Below are 25,156 nucleotides of genomic sequence, written 5' to 3' on the forward strand. Positions count from 1 at the left end.
CAAAATGACACTTTTAGAGGGGGAAAGGGTAGGGATAATTTTTTAAAGATTTTTTTTTAAACAAGAAGCTAATTTTTAAGTAAACTAGCTCTATTCACTCACCATTTTGAAAAAGTTTGTATTAGAATTTATTATGCTTCTTGTACATAGAGTGGTCCAAAATGTCAAAATTGTACAGTGTCACTGTTTTTCTTACTGTTACCTTGTTAAAAATTGTAGCAAATCAAAATTTTTATCCAAGATTATCAAAGAAACAGAAGTACTTTTATAAAATACCTTACAGTTGTTACTTTTCAGCACATTTCTAATTTTTTTAAATAGTTACAAGTTAGAATATTTTAAATTTGTAAAACTTAAAAAATGTAAATAGAAAGGAATGACTTTCATTAGACCTATCAGCTTTTTTTTTAATTAAAATGTGTTGTATTTAAAGTTGGTTTTCATCTTGGATGGTTGAGAAATGGCGCCAAAAATACTAATTTTCACGTTTTGTTGCGTTACAGCATTTTGAATGCCTGCATTTGCCATCAGTAGATGACATTTAGTACAGTACGCGCGCTGAAGGTTCGGCTCCGAGTCAACCGAGCAGACTATGGCGGGGGACGGGTGGATTGCCCGATATAACAACTGTTCTGCAGACATCCGCCAATGTTTGGCCCGCTGCAGTCTGAATATTTATTGTCCCTGTTCTCAGGATTCTTTATACATCAGTGTTTCGTATTCATTCATCTGTCATAAAATTAGTGTATAAACAATACACCCCAAAACACTTTCTATTCGAATATAATACAATGAAATTCAACATAATTTCATTAAAGTTTAAACTTTTAGTTTATCACAGATCACCACTATGGCCTAAAGTGTTTTTTTTTTTTTTTTTTTTTTTCAGAAATAAACTATTTCAAAGTGATTCAATGTTAAACTTTCAAATGGTATTGCCGTGTTGCATTTACGTGAATGGGCCATAAACTGTAGGGCAGCGGTGTCGGCGATACATTCCACTTCAGACTAAGTTACGGCTAACCTAAACTATGTATCTGAAAAAAGTTAAATCTAAAATTAAATTCAGTTCATTCAGAAAAACTTTCCCACTGGTGAAAGTTTCCTGACCAAATAATAAAAAAATTCCTCACATACAAACTTTTTTGTATCACAATTTTGGCACAGTTAATTTTAAAATATATTTTATTGAAGAAAAGTAATAAAAGATTGAAACTTAATACATCCATTAGCATTGGCATACACAGGAAAATAGATCTGCGAAGTTTCAGAATTTTATTTGTACAGGAAGTTGGTCTAACCATAAGTTGATTGTCGAGCGAGAATTAAACATTGCCGTCCGTGACGGATCATTGGAGAGTCAATGTTTTTATTTAGTTAGTAGGACAACGACAGGGCCGAACCTTCAGCGCGCGTACTGTACTGTATTGGAGCTCTATACGAGGTCTGTCCAAAAAGTATCCAACCGCTGACCAGTAGGCGGCGCGGCGTAACCGACTGGCTCGAACCGGTTATTGGAGGGGAGGGGCAAGCCTACTCCTTCCTATATTAGGCATTGAATATGATCTGGTCACTCAGTGAGTCACAGCGCTGTTCCGTACAGTACTGCCGTGTGTGTGCGTCGCATTTCAATATGACGTGTTGAGCAGCGCATTTGCATAACATTTTGCTAAAAACTTGGCCATTCAGCATCAGAGACGATTACTATGATACAGAAAGTTTATGGTGACGTGTCTATGGGCGATACACAAATAAAAGAGTGGTTTAGGCAGTATAAAAATGGCCACATATCAGTGGAGAGTGATGACCGATCTGGCAGGCTTTCAACGGCCAGAAACGCTAAAATGTTGAACGTGTTCGTGCAGCAATTAATGAAAACCGTTGATTGGCTGTCCGAGAGCTTTAGGAGGAGATTTAGGAATACCAAAATCGTCAGTTTGTAACATTTTACACGAAGATTTAAAATTGAACCGTGTTTCGGCAAAATTTGTTACTCGGCTGCTGACAGAAGACCAAAAGGACTGTCGACTTGAAATCGCACAGGACAATCTGGATTTGATAAAAAGTGACCCAGGGCTATTTAAAAAAGTTATACTGGTGATGAGTCATGGGTTTATGGCTACGACCCTGAAACAAAGGCTCAATCTTCACAGTGGAAAACTCGCGAAAAGCAATGGCCAAAAAAAGCAAGACAATGCTGAGAGATTTTTTTGACCAGGACGGCGTTGTTCATCACGAATATGCTCCAAGAGGCCAGAGAGTGAATAAGGAGTATTATCTTGAGGTCCTAAGGCAGCTACGAGATACAGTGCGAAGGAAACAACCTGAACAGTGGACAAGCCGTGACTGGATCCTGCACCACGACAACGCGCCAGCTCATTCCTCAAACCTTATTCAGCGTTTTTTGGTCAAACACGACATCAACCAACTACGACAGCCTCCCTACAGTCCTGACATAGCTCCTTGTGACTTCAGGCTATTTCTGAAATTAAAAATTGCTTTGAAAGGAAAAAGATTTGACGATGTTGAACAAATAAACAAAATGCGACGAAGGACCTGTTAGCCATTCCGCAAAATGAATTTAAGGAGTGTTTCCGGAAGTGGGAGGAGCGTTGGAATAAGGTAGTGGCTTGTGGAGGGGAGTACTTTGAAGGGGACCAGATTGCCGTTGCCGCCGAGTAACGTCAGTTCATGCCAGACATCAAGGTCGGATACTTTTTGGACACACCTCGTATGTTGCAGATTTGCTGTGAAAGTAAGTTTTATCCATCATATTATTGTGTATATTATATATTATATTATACTATACTATATTATATATATATATATATATATATATATATATATATATATATATAAAATGTTATGACCTGCTCCATGCATTTCTTTAGTTTTCCTTCAATAATTTAATCCCATATTATGAATATCTGATTTTGTATTAAAGTTTTCCTGTCATTTTCTGGCCTCTTCCACTTTCCCTTACCACTGAGTTGCATAATATTAAATATACAACCTTCATACTGTATTCTTTCTTTAAATATCCTACCATCTTCTGTTAAGTGAAAGTCCTTTATTACTTCTCAGTTATCATTTATTAAAATCATTGAAATTACTCTATGCATTTTCCCTTTGTCTTTTTTATAAATATTATTAAATTTCTTTTTTAAGGTCATTTTTACGTTTGCAAAATTCTTTACAAGGTAATTGTGATTTCCAACAAGCATCTGCCACTTTGAATCTGAGCTGCTTGCCACCTAACCTTCCAGGATACTGTTTTTTCCGTACATATTCTGTAAACACGTATAATTTTGCAAGCTTAAATATGAACTGGTTTTTAACAGTTTGAGAAACCAAAGCACTTGTGATATCCATTATAAATGCCAGTACTTGCATTTTTATCCATGTTAACACACACTTTACAAGTGGAGCAGACAGAACACTAAATGGCTGCATTCTAGATCACATGAGTGGACCACAGCGACATTTGTCCATTGCACAACCAAGGCCTGTTTCACATCTTAATAATATACCACAAACATTTCGAGTAAAATATTTTTGAATGTATAAAAATATTATTAATGCTAATGTAAATGACCCACAAGAGTCCAATTGCACTGGATTTATGCGATTTCTCTGGTTAAACACGTAGAGAAATGAAGTCAAACCTTTCATGTTGAGCAGATTTCTGAGGTCATCGACAAGGAGTTGAGGAGCAGGAGTACTCTGAGAGCTAGTCCCAAGGCTGCTCCCACTCCACACACAACCCTCACCCTGTGAGTAGGCCACTGAAGTGTATGCCAGGGGAGTGGAAGACCACTTAGCAGGTACAGGAGGCTCCTGGTCAAACAGTTCTGCTTCCAATGGTGTGCCATACAGACCAAACCTACAACAAATAATATTTCTTATAATACAAACCTTTTAAAAATATATACTTTAAAAAGAGTATTGAATAAAAAGAACAACATATTTAATCTATCACATAGGTAACATAAATTAACCTTTTCTGGAATTTTTAACTACAGGGTTGAATTAATGGCCGCTGTATCACAACAGATCACTTCTTAACATTTTTATGATTTGAAAAATCAAACAAAAATATTAAACATCATACACTTGCATCAATAGTTGTAAGACATTCATTTCTCTATGATGTGGGATTACTATACATATTATTAAAGATATAATAATTTGGAAATTCATATAATAATGATTGTTGTCTTGTATATATTAATATTGTACACTAAACCTAATTTATAATATTAATAACATGAAACTGAGATTTACACTTACTCCTATTGAATCTCAACACTTTTTTCTGATGGTGTTCCAAAAAGGATTAATTTCTAATTTGTAGTCAGGAATAATATGTCATATACAACTCCTAGGTAGCAGCACAATGCAGAAAAACGTTTGACAAAGAGTAAGAACGTTAGTGCTAATGGTGTTTTATGAGAAGTTTAAAGACTGCCGTATAATAACACAACACAAAGCAGAGAGCAATGTCAAACAGAGAGAGATAACTGGACATAAATAACAGACTCATCCACAGCGTGATTTAAACCAATTGCCTGGGGGAGAATTAAACTTATTATGTATCTGGAACTTATTAGGCTGATGATGTGGAGTCTTCTTGTCTACTCTCTCTTATCTACTTAACTGGATCTTTCCTCTAAAAGAACAAAATCATCATAACAAGATCTTATTTAAAAGTGGAGCTGGATGAGGATCAATAATTGAATTTGTGCAACCACCTTTAGTTTTTGTATGATTTGTCTAAGGACCTTAACTCTTCACATCATATGAAACAATCTTATTATGAACTTTTAAAAATATTCGTCTTCCATTCTTTCCTCAAGTGCACAAAGAATTTTAAACTACATCTACTCCTTAACTACATGATTTTGTGGTTTGTTTAGTATACACTTAAAAAATTACCTTTCACCATATGTGGGCAACTTCTCATGAAGTGCAAGCAAGCCTATGTGGTATTACTGTTTGGAACAAGTTTGATACATAAGTAGCTAAGATAACAATGCTTGTTGGCCACTATCAATTATAAGTGTAATTTTTGTTATTTAAAACACAGATAATTTAAATTACTAAGAAATTCTAAACATTATTAGAATTTGTGGTTGTTAAAAAAAAATCATTGACTGAACAATCAAGAGACAAATTCTGCATTGAAGAATTTTAGATAATAACTATCTTAATATTGATATAATTAGTTAGTAACTGAAACTAGCAAAGTAACTAATAAAGAAAACAATTGAAAGCAAAGTAGAAACTAGTTTAAGAAATGTTTACCTATTTTTTATAAATATTTAAATCTAATAGAATTGAGTACAAAATACTTCATTTCAATATACTTTTTAAACATTTAACATGTATTACTCAAATACATTTTTGTAAATCTCCTTCTTGAGTTTCCTTGTACTCTTGAGCTCCCTTAAGAGAAAGGTGGTGTGAGAGGTATGGATAGGTGAGGAGAGGTCAACTTCTTGTAAATGTTAAGTGGACAAAAAAGTCCAAAAATATAGTAGACTAATTTATTTTAATTCATTCATTAAAAATATAGTTTTAAATAATATTGGGTGACATGGACTATTTCAGTAACCATGTCATATATAAAACATATCTATATTTCAATTTCAGAGAGAGAGGGAGGGAGTAAACTTCTGACGTACGTTACCTTGTCTGCAGCACCAGGTGAAATGGGTTCTGCCTGGCATGGAGATGCTTTGCCACCTGCCTTAGCAGTCCAAGAGCTTTGTGGGCTACAGGACCGACAGTGTCTCCAGCAACTAGACGGGACAGTATAGTGAAGTACCAGCGCAAGGCTCCAGCAGACCAGCACTGCCACACTTGCTGCATGCTCTCCAGCAACGCTTTCACCACACTTGTGTCAAACTGTGACTGAACATTGCCGCTGTCTTGGCTATTCCTCATACCACTGTAACATCATTAAAATAGTTATAGTAATAATTTTACATCTAGTTGGCTCTATAATAAGTATTTATGTAATATGCTGCTAGATTATTCTATTCCAAAAACTATTACAGAATTCAAATTCATTTTTAAGTAGTTTGTTATCAAAGTGGTTAATAATTTTAAAACTACTTTGTAATCTTTTAGAGACAGACTGGATGTGGGTTTACAGTTTATTGCCTTTACAGACACATCTTACAATAAAATTTAAAAAATCAATGATTTCATCATTTATCAAAATGTACATAAGAAACTTTTGAAATATCGAAACCTGGTGCTCTTAACACTACGCCTATGCACCTACAAGCCTATATTTGCAGAATACCAGATAATGATTATTAATATTTACGTATTGTTTGCAGTGCACAAAAATATATTTTTTGCTAATTTTTGAAAAAGATTGTACCTATTGTAACAAATTAAGCCTTTAATGTGCTATTTATGGGTTTTCTATATACTTGTAATCTTTCATCAAGAGAACCTTATTGTGTTATCGTTGTGCTACATATTTTATGAAACTAGATAACATTAAGAATAAATTGGCTATCATAGACTGGAACATTTATTATACTATGACCTGGACTTCAATTGACCTTGTTGCTACTAGCTTTGGTCCAAATGAACTTTCAGTAGCAATAGTAAACAATCACATCTCAGACCATACTGGACAGATATGCACTTTCTCTACATCTTCCAATATTGCTACTCCTGCAACAACTGAACGAAGACATATTTGCGACCAATCTCTGGGGATTCTGAGACTCCAGCTTGGAAAGGAGTCCTGGAATGAGGTTTACGACATTGCCAGTGCTGAGGAGGCATATTGTGTGTTCTCTTCTATAATATCCTACCATCTGGATGTAGTGTGTCCTAAAAGGAAAATGCGCAATAAAAATAAAAAATGCAACATCAGGCCTAATGATCAAGAAACCATTCAAAAGAAAGAAATCTTTAAACAGGCCTTTAATGCACATCAACTGACAGGAAATGCGGAGAGCAAAGCTTATGCTGCTCTAAAGAAAAAAGAATATGACCTCCAAATTAAAGCCTTACGAAAGCAGCAAAACTCAAACTTCATACAAGAGTCAGACAATAAAAGTAAGGCAGCTTGGAGTCTGATAAATGGTGAAAGAAGGCCTAAACAACATCTCAAAGGACAACACAAACTATGCATCAATGGCACAGACACAACTGATCCTTCTAAAATTGCTGAACAACTCAACACATACTTTGTAAACGCTGCTGATCCATCCTTTTCTAACACAGCTCTGGGAACTTCAAGAACGCCTGAAACCCCTCACGACTTCGATCAAAACTTTGTGCTCTGGCCTACCAACCAAGAAGAAGTACTTAACTCCATAAAGTCCTTAAAAACAAAATCGTCAGCCAGCTTTGATGAAATATCCTCAAAGATAATAAAAGCATGTAGGAATGAGCTAGCCCATCCTTTAGCCAACATAATCAACAAATCCTTTGCTCAAGGAATTTTCCCAAGCATGCTGAAAAGCGCTAAAGTCTACCCAAAGTTCAAAGGAGGGGAAACGAACAAACAAGAAAATTATAGGCCTATATCAGTTCTACCTACCTTCTCTAAACTTGTTGAAAAAATAGCGCTTGCAAGATTGATGCATTACTTGATTACCAACAATCTATTGCCAGAAGAACAGCATGGATTTATAGCAGGACGCTCCACATTAACTGCTATCACAAGCATCACTGAATCCCTCATAAAAACCTTAGAACGAGGAGATACAGCTTCTGCCATCTTTTTGGATTACAGTAAGGCTTTTGACAGCTTAAACCATGATATATTGTTACATAAGATGGAAAATATTGGCATTAGAGCAAATGCATTAAAATGGTTTAAGAGCTATCTATTCAACCGGACCCAAGCCGTGGAAATAACAACTACCACAAACTGCAGAATTCTAAACATCACATCTAACAAGAAGGCCATGTCAAGAGGAGTCCCACAAGGATCTATCCTAGGACCGATACTCTTCATTATATATGTTAGTGATCTGCCTAGCTACCTTCGTGGTTACTGCGGGTCACTTATGTATGCAGATGATACAGTACTCCTCCTCCAGAACCAAACACCTGAAACCCTGGAGATAGAATCTTACATCGCAATCAGCATGGTCCAAGAGTACTGCTATGCTAATGATCTGGTCCTCAATGAGAGTAAGAGTCAGCAGATCTTCCTTGGAAGAAAAAGAAATGAGGTAGCTGAAATACCAGAGCTAAACAGAGTGCAACAGGCTAAATACCTTGGAGTGATCATAGATGATAAACTGTCATGGAACTCTCATGTCGACCAACTTTGCATAAAATTAAGCTCTTCAATATATGTCTTGAGAAGACTTAAGCAGGTGACCCATGCCAACACGGCTAAAACAGCATACTATGCTCTGTTTGAGAGCCATCTGCGATATGGTCTGGCTGTTTGGGGAAGCTCCTCCAAAGGAAATCTTAAAAGAGTTTTGGTACTCCAGAAGAAGGCTATACGTATTCTCTGCAATCTTGGACCACAGGATTCCTGCAGGAACTCATTTAGAAATCTTAACATCCTTACGGTAGTCGGACTCTTTATCATGGAGGCAGTTACCTATGCAAGTAATCAAAAGCTGGCAAGAGGAGCTGACACCCACAACTTTGCAACAAGAAGAGCCAACAATTATGCTTTGCCTGTCCATCGGCTAAACATCTATGAGAAACAACCATCCTACATAGGTGCAAAATACTGGAACATTCTCCCAGATGAAGTCAAGGCACACACTAATCATCAACTAAGGAAGAGCGTCTACAAGTGGCTGCTGAAACGCCCCTTCTACAGTCTGGAGGAGTTTGAATCTGGCAGCAATGAACTTGATTAGTTTAAATTGACCTAATTTGTTGAATTCTTTAATTATTGTTCTTTTTAATGTAGAATTTCACTTAATGACAAACAAAAGTGATTAGGTTAAGATTGACTCATTACTGTTCTCAATGAATATGTAATAAAGATTTATGACTATGACTATGACTATGACTATAACACTCCACGAGGTACATCCCACCACTTTTCAAAATAACAAAAATAAAGCATTGGTTAATTTATTATAATTTTGCAGTGCATATAATTCTCTAAAATGTATATATTGATTGGTGGTAAATTGGTGATAAATTGATATTTGGTATGTTTTGGAAATATTTTGTGTAAGAATTATTTTTTGGAAATTTTTAAAATCATAAACAAAGTAACAAATTTACTCTTTCGAGTAATATTTGTGGTTTTTACAATATATTTAATGTTTCTTCAATAAAATCAGGATACAATTATATATTTTCTGTATATATCCTGTGTCAAGTCTGTGATGGCGTCGGATTCCAGACTCTGCACTAAGAGGAAGGTGAATTGGAGCTAAACTCAACATTTATATTGAATTAAACCTTCCCCCATAGTAAAATTACGTGTACGATATGAAGTTGTACACAAATTCAAATAAAACATATTAATAAGAATACATACGTAAAAAAATCTCTTTTAATAAAACAGTCGCCCTGCCACAAATTACATATACATGTCAAACAATATTTAAAACTATTGTAATAAATAAAGTATTCAGGATTGAAAGAATAATTAGAACTTGTCGATAAAATATCTAATAGATGGAGTTTGAAGACTGCTTCTTACGAAACAGTGTACAAAAATATGGAACCAATAACAAGTATAATAAAAAAGGAACAAATATCATTCTTGAAACATTTGTTAAAGAAGCCTAAAAATAGAATTAACAGAATAGTAATAGAAAAATTCTGGAATACTAGGAACAAAATTATATAGATCACAGAAATAAAGGTTTCGTAGAACACATCCGAGTTATGTATGTTACCGCCAATGCTTACAATCACAAAAATCAGCATGCATTGTATAACAAAAATGGCTGGCATAGAAAAAAATTATAAAAAGAAAAAAATAACGATAAAAATTTTAAATTGTTATTTTTGTGCTTATTATTTGTAAATTTTCAAACAGGCAATTTAAACAAATATAAAAAGGCCAAGCAATCCCCTTGGTTTACTTGAAATGGATAAACAGACCTTAGACCCCCCCCCCCCCCCGGCACAATATGTAAACAGTGATCAATTTAAGGGAGAACAAAGAAACAGTGTTTCTAAACCACTCTCAGAAAAACTGGTTGGAGAGGTCATATCTTCCAATCAAGGGAAGGGGCCTCGGACTCTTTTCTTCAGAGTATTCCACAACCCTAGTCTTCCAGTTCTGGTACCTCTAGTTCTAGAAATTGAGCACTATATATATATATATATATATATATATATATATATATATATATATATATATATATATATATACATATATATATATATATAAGTTAAAAAGTTGTTATAAACAATATTGTATACTCACTCGCTGCAGAGAACAATGAGTTTAACACATTTCCTGGCGGTGGAACGGTCACCACGAACAAAGCAACTGTGGACAAGTGGGCCAAGGTGGTCCTGGATGATTGCCACAAGGGCTGTCTGCTGAGGTGGGGAGGGCCTCAGTCGGCTCAGGCGGGTTGCTACTACCCACAATAGGATATCGAAGGCCATGCTCTGCTGTACACCATTCTCACCAGTCACCAGTTCTACCAATCGCTCCACCAACGGGTCCGATTCCAACATTGCACACCGCTCAGCCCTTCACAAAGTGTAATGTTCATGATAGAATATTCTTTACGGTTTACATGAAAAATTTTATACAAACCGATACATTTTAATTGTAAAATAAAACATATGAACAAAGTGATATGTAGAATGGCTTGCCTTTCATTGGGTATGTCGGTGGGCTTGGCGTTTCGTACAGTGATGGAAATCTCATGTAACCAGTCACAGCCAGTTAGATCCATCTTCTTGTTTGCAGCATTGCTGGCCAGCCGGTCCACTGAGCTACCCAGCCCATTGTGTTCCCAGCGCCATCGCCGCTCCCGTTCTTGCCCTATCTGTAACAGTGAAAAACCAATTACAATCTCATACTAGCTTTTTCTCAAAACTATAGAATGTTTGTATTTTTGCTTAAAACTAAACACAACTTAGCTGTTTTGAAAAATTTTACGTACTGAAGATGAAGAAGCAGCCAGAGCCTTGATGTGTACCAGCAGCGTGCGGCCGCGCACCTTGTACAGTTGGGGGCTGGTGAACGTGACAGTGCCAGACTGGTCAGACAAGTCTAGACATGCGGCCAGGTTCACAGGTCCACTAAGAATTTCGGTATTGTGTGTTCGAGCAAATTGCTTTGTTAGCACAGGGTTTGCTGTTGGACCTATCAACATCAAACAATATCCCTTAAATGAATAACTGATAGTAAAATTAATTTTCTCTGACTGAAAATCCACGCAGCAGACATGGACATGACTTTCAGATCTTATACCAACACTGTAAAGATATCTAAAGCAGGGTGTCTACTAGTGAAGTGGAACAAAATTTTGTGATTTTTCAAGTCTTAGTGATCTACTTTAACAAATATTTAAAACCAAAAACAAGTGGTCATAGGAAAACACACAAGATATAGAGTTGTTGTATTGAGTTGTTACAGAAAGAAAAATGTCCCTACTAATGACAAAATATGTTTACTGACCTTCATGAAACCGATCTTAATTACAACATGGCAGGATTACGCCACACCATGTGTAGTATAACAGGCTTCGCTGAAGTTGCATGCAAAATTTCAAGTCTATAGCTCATATAATGACATCAGCTATTCATGAATGATTACACACTGAGTAATCAAGTGTATCCAATATTCAAAAACTATAATTAGCATAGAGATAACGATGTAGTAGATAAAGTAGATATGTAAGCATAACTAGTTGTGATGAGTAATATCACTAGAGACCAGAAATGTTCCAGGTGACTTTGTTATTCACATGATTTTGTCTCCAAGTAACATATCTGTCCTGACAGTGATCCTGCACATAGTGTGTAACAGTGTGACGGTGCGGTGCGGCACGGCACAATATGGGTGTTTATTCCACGAAAAAAAAAAAAAAAAAAAAAAAAAAAAAAAAAAAACAGACAGTTGCCTGGACAGTTAAGATCAACATGGCTTCTGCATTACAAGTTGCCAACTTGTAGAAAGTTTCACACTACCTTCTTTGTTAAAAATTCTTTTCGCTTTTGATTATTTCTTGTTTTTCTTATTACCTTTGGATAATAGTAGGGAATTTTTCAAAGTACTTTTGTTTTATCGAATTCTATGGGATATTTGGTCTTGAAACTGCATTTTGCTATAGCCAATGTTTCTGTATATTATGTTTAATGTGTAAATTCACTCATATGGATGTTTTGTTACCCAATGTAGACTGACTCATATCTACATGGGATTTTGTATACTTCTGGAGTACACAGTGCAATGTTACCCTTAACTGGTCTCAAACAGTTCTTCAACTTTTAGGCTGGCTTGAATACAGTTTTGATATTATGCCTCCTTAACAGTTGCTCTATTTTATCAATTGTTTCTTGAATAAAAAAAAGATAAACTAGTTTTAGGCTTCATTTTGTCTTTGACCTAAATAAGGCAAATCTCGACATTTAACTTTCATAATTTGTCTTTTTAAATGCCTTATTTATTGACACATTCGCTGCAGGTGATGACACAATGCAATGCTGGCGTGCCATGCAGATGACAACAATAGCAGACATCTGCTTGCTAGACCGCCATTGCCTCAGTGTGAGCCTAGCAATTGCCATGGAACGTTGTGCCATTTGCCATGTGTTGTGTCTGTTTCATACGTTGTTTATTCACATTTCATTCGTAGTTCACAATTTTCGTTCGCTGTGCTGTATTGTTTATTGTGTGTAGTGTAAGGTGTAAGGTGACTGTGTATGTGTGTTTATTAATGTATTTAGGCAATATGAAGGACATGACAATGAACTAGTGCAAGGCTTAACGAGTGAGTGAACAGGACGATTTCGATTCAAGTTCAGAGAGTTCTGCCGATGTGAGTTCAGTCCATGTTTATGGACTGTTTTCAATTTTTCACACAAAACAATTTATTTTCCACTATTTGTGCAACTGACAATGTCTTTCACGAGTGACAGCGCCATTCGGGAGTAATAGACCCAGTGTCCTGCAGTACTGACTAAGCGGGGACCGGCACCAGGTGTGGTTGACAACAATTGTTGTCACAATTATGACATTACCAAATCTGGCAGTGGGGTTACCTGGACAACTTTGTACAACCTTTTTGGCTGCTCTGACTTCATTTTGGGTAAGTTAAAAAAAAAAAAATATTTTCCCGCATTTACCATGACCGGTCAAAATCTTTTTCAGCAGCGAATGTGTTAAGTAGCACTGGACCTATTCTCCCATATTGATTTATGTTAGTTATGACACCAATCCACAGAAGACAAAGAATAAAAACTAAGATTAGTTTTTTAGTTTGATTTAAAAATTATCCATGTCTAGAATGCAGGTTTATGTGAGAGTCAACAACAACTATAAAGAACAATTTCATTAAAAGATTCTACAGTTTACAATAAATTTCTGTTCTAAATATCATGACATAAGTATATTTTTAACATGACGCATTAGATATCGCACCAAATTTTAAATATTCTATTTGTTAAAATATTCCATCATTAATATAATGCCAAAAAGTTACCTTTTTTGGCACCACCTTCCGGAGACAATAAATTGAAGTCAATGACGTTGTCAACATCTGAAATGCTGTCTGACAATTTACCAATGCCAGAGGCATTCTGTTTGAGCAGTGTAAATTGTAAATTGGGAGGGTACTGGCACTGGGCATGCAATGAGAACTTCAGATCTACATGACCAACACACACACTGCGCGGCAGAGTCAGCTCAAATACATGCTCGTCCCAACTTGTCCTACAACAGAAACAAAATAAAGCATTATAATTTTGGTTTTATTCATTTTGGTATACTGCAAGCACAAGTGACAAAAATTAATGGCTTTTATATAAATTGTCTGATAGCTATTACTAATATTCTCAAATACCAATGATATCGAAATATTATAATGTCACAAATAAACATATGTATGGGCAGATTGGTCTGGGCTACAAAGCCCTTAAGCCTTTAAGGTAAAGCCAAATTATAAGGAGTCCTCAATCAATGGTAACAACCACAAATTAAAATCATAATTAACGCATAATAATGACCTATACTATACATTATATAATTTTCAGAATTTTGTCTTAACTACTCTTAAGTACTATAGAAATGTATAGAATGATACTTTTAATCGAAAACCCTTAATTTTATCTTTACCGTTATGTATAGTAATGTTATTTCTTTTTAATTGTTTTAAATGAAATAAAATTTAAAAATTACTATTTTCTGAAATAGTAATTTAAGAAAATACTATTAAAAAATTTCCCTCTTGGGAATACATTCTCTCCGATACGTGTAGGTTTGTTGTTTTATCCCTATAATACCTTTGTAACCAGTGAAACTAAGTAATTTCATATTTTTATAATAATATTTACTATTATAATTGTCTAAATATAAACACACATTTATAACACAGTTCACTAAATGTAATTATTGCAGATACATGTAGCAATCCCTTGCTAGGCCTACCTACAGCCTATTTCTAACATTACATTGGTCGGTCTCAACGCCACTCTCATCACTATCACTGCTTGAAATGAAATTAATAGGCCTACTAGATGTTGATGATGAGGGTTGTTAAGTTTACTAGAATGTAAATCATCGTCAAAACGAACACTCATTGTTCTTCAAGTAAATCAAACAAAACACAGAAATAAGAAATACAGCTCAAATAACACTATTTATAATGTAAACCCATCTTAGTAACATTCTAGTCTGTTTTTTTATTCCTGAGAGACAGTCACTGGTGCGTTGTCTGACCTCGGGAGAAGTAGACGGGTAACATTGCATGTAAACAGACAGAATAAACAAACGAAAAGTCAAATACTATTTACAAACCCATTATATTTCATTACTTTGATTATCTATTTAGACTTTTTTTGCCAAATTTTGATCAAAATGTGTCATAGAAAAAATGAAAATTATTTATTAAAAAACTTGCAATATATCGGAAGTTGGTCTCTAAAGAGTTAAAACGCTGAATTGGTAGGAAAAATAATATTTATATAAAAGTTCATCGAAGGACAGCCATCTTGCCCTAGTTGCTGGTTTGTGAAAGTTACAAGTCAAGGTAGAACACAGAGATAATGAGTGAAAACCGTGATTCGTACATATTCGTTTAATAACAACTGCCAATATATTCTTTCTTCCAAAAGAGTATTCAAATAAAAAAAAATAAAATAAAAATTGTATAATTTTTTACTTATTATTTTGTTGTTCATGGTTTTTAACAAAAGGAAAAATGAATTTTTAATTTGAAGACTTTAACAATGATGGAAATTAGCAGAATAATGTTTTAAGAACTTGATAATATTTAAAAAGAGCATTTTATCATTGAACTCAATTATTTGAAATTGATTTAGTATCATCAGACACCACACAGAACGTAACGCCTGTCAGTGGCAACAAACAAATAACAATTAACAATAATAATTTGATTTTCAATAAATGACAAAGCAATGTGGCCCCTATACAACAATTCTACATTGAAATAATAATTGAATTGAATTAGATCTGCATCAAATGACACCACCGACCTAAGGAAATCATGTTGAGAATTTTAACTAAATCTCATCAATTAGCACAGCATACAAATTCTGTAACAACATATCAACAAAAATCACTTAAAAAGTTAGAAGAAGAAGTAGGAAGTGCTTACAAATCATTTTGTAGCCGCCAAGAACGTGTGTGATGAACATCGTCAGCATGTTGGAGATGTTGTGGGTGTTTCCGCTGCTTTTGTGCCTGCATAAGTTCAGTCCAACAACCAGGAACGGTAGCAGCAAAACATGGTACTAGATTCTCACACCTTGTCAACTCATATAATGCAGCAAGATCCAGAGTAGGTGCATTCACTAGCAGCGGTAACCTGTAATATAATAAAGGACTCCATTAAATCAAGGAAAGCGATCTATTAGTGTGAAAGAAAATGCAGGAAAGCAGTGTTAAGTGGAGATAAGATGTAATCTACTAATGGCAAACAAAATGCTACAATATTAGACAAATTAAAGAAAATATTTTTAGGCCAGGGACTTGGTGATGTTATGTTGATTATGATGTAAAACAAGTAGAGAACTGAAGCAGATTGATCAAACAGCTATTACTCATAATAATTTTAAGACATATATTATATAACCATATCTAAATGTGAACATGATTTAAACAAGGTAGGAGTAACGGCTTCACTATGAGGCAACCGACTGCCACTCGAAGTTAAATAATAATTAACTGATATCTGACGAACAGCATGAAGTTCAGACTGGAGAAAAGAATCCAAGCGATGTCACTTCACAGGAACTTAGAGCAAAAACACGTCACACCCAAGGTACGAAGGGAAAACAAAATTTTGCAGCATTTTGTAAGGTCTTAGCGTTTTTTTATAACTCAAGAAGAGGGTAGATTTCAATTCTTGTAATGTAGTGTTAAAACTTTTTTGTAATATTTAACGATGGCAAATGTCCTTTCATTTTCCATTGGATAATGAATTTAATTTGATTAAAACATTAAATAAAATTAAAAGCAACTAAATAAAAATATTAAAGTCAATGACATATAAAAACACCTATTAAAGTTGAATTGTAATTAAATAAATTAAAGTTTGTGATATTTAAATTAAATGAACAGAAAACAAGAACGGTTTAAAACCAAGAGAATGGTTCAAAAACTCACGTGTTATATTATTTTAGGCCTCATTTATATCTTGTAATGGCGGAATAAACAGGGAAACTCATAAACTCAACTATCAATACTCATAAACAACCATTTCTTTTCTACTAACCACTGGTTGGGTGAATGTTTTGTAGCATTATCTATCAAGCAAACTATTTTCTACATGACACAAATATTTTCTACTTACTCTTTGTTTGTAAACTGTTTAGGGGAATAAAACTTGTTTTCTAGGCTATCTTCATAGTTTCCCTCCTCTGTTTTGCTTGTGTCTTCATCACGCAGTGTGAAGAAATGTAAAGAGCCTTTCTCTGAAGCGGCGCATACCCTTTCTAAACCTAGGACATTCAGAACTTTCAGTAAACAATCCTTTTTTCAATTTACTTCTATCTACTTATTTTAATATATATAAATATATTAAAAAACTAACATGTTTTAAAATGCATCTCTATCTGTACGTAATTAATACTCTCTAATTATGTTCCAGAACATAGAATTTAATTCAGTAAAAAAGTACCTCACTCCATAGCAAATCTAAATAAAAATTTGTTCGTTAAAGAATTATTTCTCAGACTATTTAAGTCGACTAACATGTTAACATGTATAAAGGTTTTTCACCAAAAGTCAACATTTTTACAATTGAGGTTCATTTCAGCTGAACTAAATAAATGGACACTAGATATTGGGACACATTTTATTAGTTTAAATATGTAAAACACACAAGATATGTAAATTTATTAACTGACCATTTTTGTAACAGTACATACTTGAATTTTTCTTTGTCAGTTCACAATGAGACCAGCGAATACATTATATACTCGTAAACCTAACCATGTATATGCAATTTACCACTCTGGTACTTTTAAATAATTAAAATTTGAACTAATTAATAATAATTAATAAGGCTATAAAATGTTATTTAAATAGGACAAAGGAACTCACTATTACAGTAAGTGACAGAGACGAATCTGCCACCATCCTTGTGGGCCGCAGTCGTTTTGACCTCCAGTGTGGCAATATCGACAAGCCAAAGCACACCATCCTGTGTTATTATAGCAGCAACTCCCAGTGGATTACCAGTCTCATCCCCCTCTAGAGGTAATAACGTTACTGACACCACCTGACATTCCAGTAGCTTGACACATATGGGAGTCTCAATCAGCCCTACAGCAGGGCCAGTAAGGTTCAGGCGGTACAACAGCAGCATGCCACAGGTCGTGTAGTCTGCCGTTCCAGCCAGAACTGCCAGCAAATGTCGTCCATCACGAGTCGGGTGTAGTCCTGTCACAGTCATGTCTCGACCACCCGTATCGACAAGCACTGACTGTACTGGGACTGGCTCTTGAGGCAGCAGACCTCCACAGGGCTCCATGCCTCCACCGAGCTCACTGATGGCTGAGTCTCGGTCCAACAACTTAGCCACCAATGGAGGAGAACCATTGGAGGTAGAGGGAAAATTAGCCATGTCCAACCCCTCATTGATAGCCATACTAGTGTCGAATGTGCCCCCACCGGCAGTGGGTACTGCCACCCCCAAGGGAACTGGACAGCTCATGCCTGTTTTGTACAACATACAATTAAAAGTGAAGAACTTGTAAAGAATTTACAAACAAGAATTTGTAGCAAACCTTTACGCCACTAACATTTTAATTTATTTTTAAAGGGGGGGTTAGTCGATTTTGGGTAATAAATTGTGATTATTAACTATTAATTTTCTACATCTCATTACTCTAACAATGTGTCTAGTGTCAGTTTTTTTGTTTAATTCTTTTCCTTTTATGAGCATTTTTAAACACTTTGCATTGTATGTATATTTACTCAGTAATGGCTGGGGTATGTAGCATTGCCTATACACAAATTGTATAATCAAGATCAAATTTGTTGTTGATGGCAACCCTGTTCATAGATGATAAAACTAACTAATTTCTGATTTGTTTATAAAATAAATTTTGTTTTTAGCAGAATTGTTTTGTTAAAATTGGTGAATTTTTAAGCTTGTTAAGTTGATGCTGTGGCAAGGGAAACGTAGTAAACTGCTACATCTAAGAAAACTGTGGATTTGTTCCTGTATGTAAATGGAAGACGTTAAAAGAACTCAGAATTTAGGAAACTGAAGAGAAATTGAGAAAAATGTGGCAGAAGATTTATTTACATGATTCTTATTATTGTATAAGAAATATACTATTAAAATAGGCAACAACTTTTATGTAATTGATAGAAGTTTTTTTTTAAATATCATTTAAAACTAAGTCATTTGAACTTTCCCACTGTCATAGGTCAACACAACAAACCTGTAAGTGTTTCCTGCTTTAAGACTATTGATTCCAGTCCTCAAAAGATAAACCATTTAGTAAGTATACATTTTATAAGAGTATAGATTCTTTACTTTAAATGTGTATTTTAAACAAATTTACTTGCTCTGATGTGTTGTTCATATTTACTAACCTGAGGAAGAGGAGGGTGCTGGGAAGTTCTCACCAACAAGGATATCCTGAGTCTGGTAGACAACATCACCAGAGTCCACATCGTGCAGCATTGGACCAGCATATAGGAACTTCGACAGGAAGATATCTGGGTACATGTTGGCGGTCTCCTGACGGGACGCACTTGTCCCTGTGCCAGATACTAGTGTCTTGGAGGCACTGCCTCCCTCCCCTCCACTGCCGACGTCACCCCGGTAGTGGAAGTCATACACCACGAGATGTAGCTGCCACTCCTGAGGCTTGTTGTCTGCCACCTGGTTGCATATATAAGAACAAATATCTAGTGTTACATCAATCACAAATTTATAAAAATATAAATTATGTTTCCATTCAATTTTTACTACTCTATTCCGATTTAATACTTTACAAAATTTAGTTCCTAGTTCTCAATCCTTAGAACTTTTGACTAAAACCCCCAAACTATTGATGAACTAGTGATTCGATATAATCTAAGACTGGATGTAGGCACTAAAGGATTAATGTATTTCTAGTAGGGATGGGTAGATTCCAATACTTAAAACCTGATTCTTAGTTGTATTATTAATATATTAACAATTTGTTATATGGTGACTATTTTCATACCAATATTTTCAAAGCATTATAAACTCTGTAAACAATACGGTGAAATCATAACCCACACATCGTCGATCTTCAATCACAATTTCACAGATCAAGTTGTATAAAATATTATGTTCGGGATTAATCCTGATTCAAGGAGCTGTTAAATTATTTCTTGGTTTCATAAGTTCTTAGATACAAAAACACTACTTTTTAGATTTTTCCGGTTCTACAGGGAGATTCTCTGCTTATTCCCGGTTTCCCGGTCAGGTGGTCATCCTGACAATTGTGGGATTTCTCGTAATATATGCATGGAAAGGGTTAATCAAATAATAATGAACAAACTCATTCATGAAAGTTTAGCATATTTTGCAAAATCCATGACAGGTTTAGGCCCACATCTTGTTTTACATGAAATTAATGAAAAACCAGATAGTTTACTAAGTGATACTTAACATTCTTCAAACTATAAGGCTTAAACAATACTAAGTGTATGACAAATCTAAAAATTGAGCACCAACATGTTTCCTGATAAACTTTCAGACAGTTCTGTATGCAAGAGAATTATTTTGAAAGTTGTTGAGAAATCCTTACAAGTACGATCCTTACTCAGACATCTTTAATACTTCACAATATTAATTAGCCAAATATAGTCCTGACTAATTTTGTGCAATAGGAGGTACTTTGGAGGAAAATTAAAACTAATGGAAAGAGCAAGAAGGTGCTCTGCAGTGGATAAGTAATGCAGTGTCATCCCACCACTCAGCTGGGTCACTGCTTCAACACAATCTCACTACTGCTAGTAAGAACAAATTTGGCCAGTCATCAGAAATTGTAGATCTTTGTTAAGAATAATGATTCCCTGGCTCTCGAGTGAAACAGGACTTTAGGACTATTTTAAAGTGTACCTTCATGATATCGACGGCAAGACTGGATGCCTGGTTGACAGTGTTCATGGCCCTCACTAAAGGTGACACAGATGGTCGGGCAAGTCCCACTCCTACTACTACAACAGGCCTCACTGAATCTCTAGTGGGGCCACCTACCACGCTCACTGCCCCCACCTGCACCTCCTGGTTACTCCACACACCCACTAGGTTCTCTGTAAAAGAACAAACCATGTCAATTATTAGACGTTCACTTAGTTAAACCTCACTAAAGGTGACACAGATGGATGGCTGGGAAAGTCCCATTCCTACCAGTACAACAGACATCACTGAGTCTATGGTGGGGCCACCCACAACACACTAAAAAAACTAAAAAACATCGGTATTTATTGTGTTTTATTTATTGTGTTATAAATTTACGACATAATTTGCTAATTAAAAAAATTCAGTGAAAACACATTGGTTAGTAGAGTGAAACGCCGCCAACCACATCAGAATACGACGATGTCATGGTAATACCAAGAAAAAATAGTTTACATAGCTATATGACACTGTGCAAAGTTTATAGATGTTATCTCCTATGGTTTTTAAAATATTAAGCCGTACCCATACTTTTCAAACACCTTGTATACATGATATTATATAAATATATTATGTATAAATACTAATTAAGAGTGCAGCACATGGGGAAAGCCTGCACATATTCGGGCAGCAGAGAATGTGTTAATGGATAACAAGCTTAGTCAATATTATGTGAACTCACATTACCATGAGCTTACAGTGAAATTTATATTTATTTATTTTATTAATGTAACAAAAAGAAAAACAAAGCAATATACTCTTTACTTCTTATGAAAAAATCTTAAAACCATATCCAAGTTGGCCAGTTGAGTAGATATCATACAATTCTTTTTCTCAACCTACTGTGAATCTACTAAAACAGCCTTGTATGTAAACTTTGACTTTAGAAAGTGGCTGCAGCACTCTGAGGGTTAATAATATCGGATGTCCAGGCTAGAGATTATAAAGAAATAAGTAACACCATCAGGGTGTTTTATGAATTTTATTACCAATGAAAACTAACAGAATCAAAAATAAATGATTATAGTTTAATGATCATACTTCCTGCACAGAGTCTAATAACTACTATTTCCACGTAACTGAAAACCATCTCTCACAATAAAAAAAACCAACTAAGGTGAATATCAACCTAATGATGATGTTTACTGAGAAGTTAGGTGCTATAGCACTGCTGTGGACTTTTAATCCTTATCATTGACTGTTAGTTATCCTGCTGTAATAGGTTTCATTTAGTTGTAAGTTCTTATATTTAAAAAATGTGGACACCACAACAAAAGGTACAGTGTGTGCTTTGGCTAGCATAGTTAAAATCTATAACTTGTGTTCAGCGTTTGGCTTTTCGTGAGTACAACACCAATCCACCAACTTTAAAGTTAATCCTACTGATCACTTCAACCTAATGGAACTTTGATTCCAAAAACTGAAAACTATGCACAAAAGCGACTAAATTTACAAGCTTTAAATTTAACCAAGTGTAGAATTTGTTTAATCAAACCCTACATACATCAAGTAGGTAATCTTCTTGAAAATAATTAAGAAGAAATCTTATTGATGATAAATCTTACCTTCTAAATTTCTTTGCAAGGGGATTCATCATAGATTTCATGTACCATCTAAGAGCACATGATTATGGGAACTAAGACATCCCCACCCCCCCCCCCCCCCACCCCCCCCCCCCCCCACCCCCCCCCCCCCCCACCCCCCCCCCCCCCCACCCCCCCCCCCCCCCACCCCCCCCCCCCCCAGCAAAATGAAGATTTGATCAATGTTTTTGGTAGTGTCAACCCAGAGGAATACAATATAATATGTGACTCGAGTATGCAGTGGTAAATGCTCTCTAGTTGTCGAATCTAGAGAGACATCAAAGAAGATTTCGCTAATTTTCCAGAAATCTTATCCAACTACCCTTAAACTAGTTCAGACTACCATTCAATACCACTCCCAATAATTCAGCTGAATCAGAGATGTTCACCTAAATGTGTCATAAATAACCAAGGTTAGAGTCCAAATTTGTTTTGAAATTTTCATTTGTTTTGTTTGAATGAACATTTTTTATGGATTAAATTTTAAACTGATTCTGAAAAGAATTGAGATAATTCATTTACTTGGAAAAATGGTTCTAGTTCAAGAGTTCCAAATTCCCTATTCCTGGTGACAAGAGTGGCATCATCTGCAAACGTGAAAATATTTTCTTTTCTAGTTACTCTAGTTATTGATTACTAAGGTTTGATAGCTAAATTATCAGCCAATAGAAAAGAGCACCTCATGATAAAGTCTACTTACTGGTTAAAATATGCATTACTAATGACAAATTAATATTTTTTCACATCTAGGCTATATTGTAATTTCTTTATGTTTATTAATCAAACTAACTTTTAAATGTAAAGTTTCATTATTTTATAATTAAATACAATATAACATTGATAGTATTGTATAGTATAGTATGATATAGCATTGGTTTTACTGTACTGTTTGTGCACTGTTAAGGCGAACTATGTTAGGCAAAATTTTAAGGGTTATTCCACGTTTAAAATAAACAAAAAAACACCCAAAATAACTCTAATTTAGCCTTATTAGTAACTCAATGTATGAAGGAACCAAAATTTGTCTGCAAGTCAAATAGCTGACAACAAAACCACTAGTTGTTCTGTGTTAGTTCTAGGGGTACCATAATCATTGATTGTGCTAAATTTAGTAAAACTTTGAAAATATTGAGTTGTGATCTTATTGATTTTACATTCATGACCTTTTAAGCATGTGACATATTAATGGTAATACAATGAAGAAAAATGAGCACATACTTAGGATCTTTGCATAGTTTCTCCAACTTATAAAATTGCTTCATCCTAGGGTGTAGCCTAATGCCAAGTATTTTTCCTAGCAGTGGCAAGCAGCCTATTTAAATCTAGTCACTTTATTTCAAAAGTATATTACTATCCACACTAAAAATAGGCAAATGGGCTTATAAACAAAATCTTAATTCCAAGGCTTATACAGCTGGTACCATAACTATAACATCAGTCTTCTGGTTCACTCAGTAACAAAACATTACTTACAGAATAAGCTTTTTGACAAGTTAATCAAGTAAATAATGTTTTGATGAGGTGTCAAGTAGAAGACTTTGATGTTATTTGAGCTAAAACACAATAGACCTGTTGACCATGAACTCTATACATGTTTAAATAAAACAATTAAAATATCAAACAAACTACGAGAAAAAAAATCCTATTTCAATTGAAGTTTTAAAAGAAGTGCACATTACTCTGATTGATAAACTTAACAATGTTTACTTTTAAACATGGCTAATTGACTTATACATAGGCAAACCTATGCATTTTTCTTATCTTAGGCCCATAGATATTTCTTTTGACATTTTAATAGGTGTAACAACACTTGTTACATCCTATAATTAAAAATAACTTAGAAAGTTTAAAAGCTTAAAACATAATATAGGGCTGGTCTGTGTTAGATGAATTCTAATTTAGGTACACTAGAATCTAGCATAAATTGTACATATGTAATTGGTTTGTGATAAAGTATAAATCATTTGTTGTGCTTAAGATAGTGTATCCAAAAGATGTGAGCTAAATAGAAAGTTAATGGAATGTTTTGTGATGTACATAGCTCCCTGTCAATTATAACTTGACCTAGCCTAAATCAAGTAGTCTAGTTTTAGGTAAACTTGTTTGGCAAATCTCCTCATAGACGAAATTAGAACACTGTCAACGGTCTTGAATTAAAAATGACAAAGGACTAAATTATAGTTTAAAATGTAACCGTGCATTACAATGCAATGACAAGAAATAGATAACTATTCTTAACACTAAGTGTTAGATAGCCTATAAGTTAAGAATGGAAGGGCCTAGGCCAACGTGACTCACCTGATAAAAAGCTTCTTTGCAATAGTAGTCCTGAGTTTACATCGATCACTAGAACTTCGGACGACTTGGACAGTATAAGAACAATATTCAAATTTGGATGATACGTAATACTATTACAATCCACATCTAAGTCTAAATATCCATCCTCTTTTATCTTCCACACTTCGTCAGCCATTTTTCACATAATTACTACCCTTTCCAACTGCACTGTCGACTGGACCACTACAGGTTGTTTCCTCGCCCAGAGATGGTTCTCGGTGGTTAATTGCCAACAAAACAAAAATATATTCATATATGATCATTTATAGTTACAAAACTACCCCATCTTAATTTAAAGTAAGACTTGGTCTAGTAAATACAAGTTCTTATTTAGTATACATTAAAAATTAAATTACAAATTACTAATACAATGATAAAGACAGGGCCCAACGAACAATTGTGGGCTCGGGGCTAAATACTAACAAGGATCCCTCACATATTGTAATCTACCTT

The 25,156-nt window shown here is 34.8% G+C and overlaps 1 protein-coding gene across 1 annotated transcript in view; it reads right to left on the reverse strand.

The window, feature by feature from the left end:
• The window catches only part of LOC124353611 (baculoviral IAP repeat-containing protein 6-like), a 183,889-nt gene extending 159,005 nt beyond the window's left edge, over positions 1–24,884 (reverse strand). Inside the window, 12 exon segments of the mRNA XM_046803533.1 lie at positions 3,666–3,883; positions 5,690–5,950; positions 10,397–10,672; positions 10,798–10,973; positions 11,091–11,293; positions 13,635–13,864; positions 15,768–15,977; positions 16,965–17,112; positions 17,717–18,331; positions 19,220–19,511; positions 20,724–20,955; positions 24,646–24,884. Coding sequence (XP_046659489.1) covers positions 3,666–3,883; positions 5,690–5,950; positions 10,397–10,672; positions 10,798–10,973; positions 11,091–11,293; positions 13,635–13,864; positions 15,768–15,977; positions 16,965–17,112; positions 17,717–18,331; positions 19,220–19,511; positions 20,724–20,955; positions 24,646–24,839 — 3,055 coding nt within the window. The 5' untranslated portion in view covers positions 24,840–24,884.
• Positions 24,885–25,156: the final 272 nt, after the last annotated feature.

The sequence above is a fragment of the Homalodisca vitripennis genome, chromosome 1 (genome assembly GCF_021130785.1).
Source record: "Homalodisca vitripennis isolate AUS2020 chromosome 1, UT_GWSS_2.1, whole genome shotgun sequence".
Lineage (NCBI taxonomy): Eukaryota > Metazoa > Arthropoda > Insecta > Hemiptera > Cicadellidae > Homalodisca > Homalodisca vitripennis.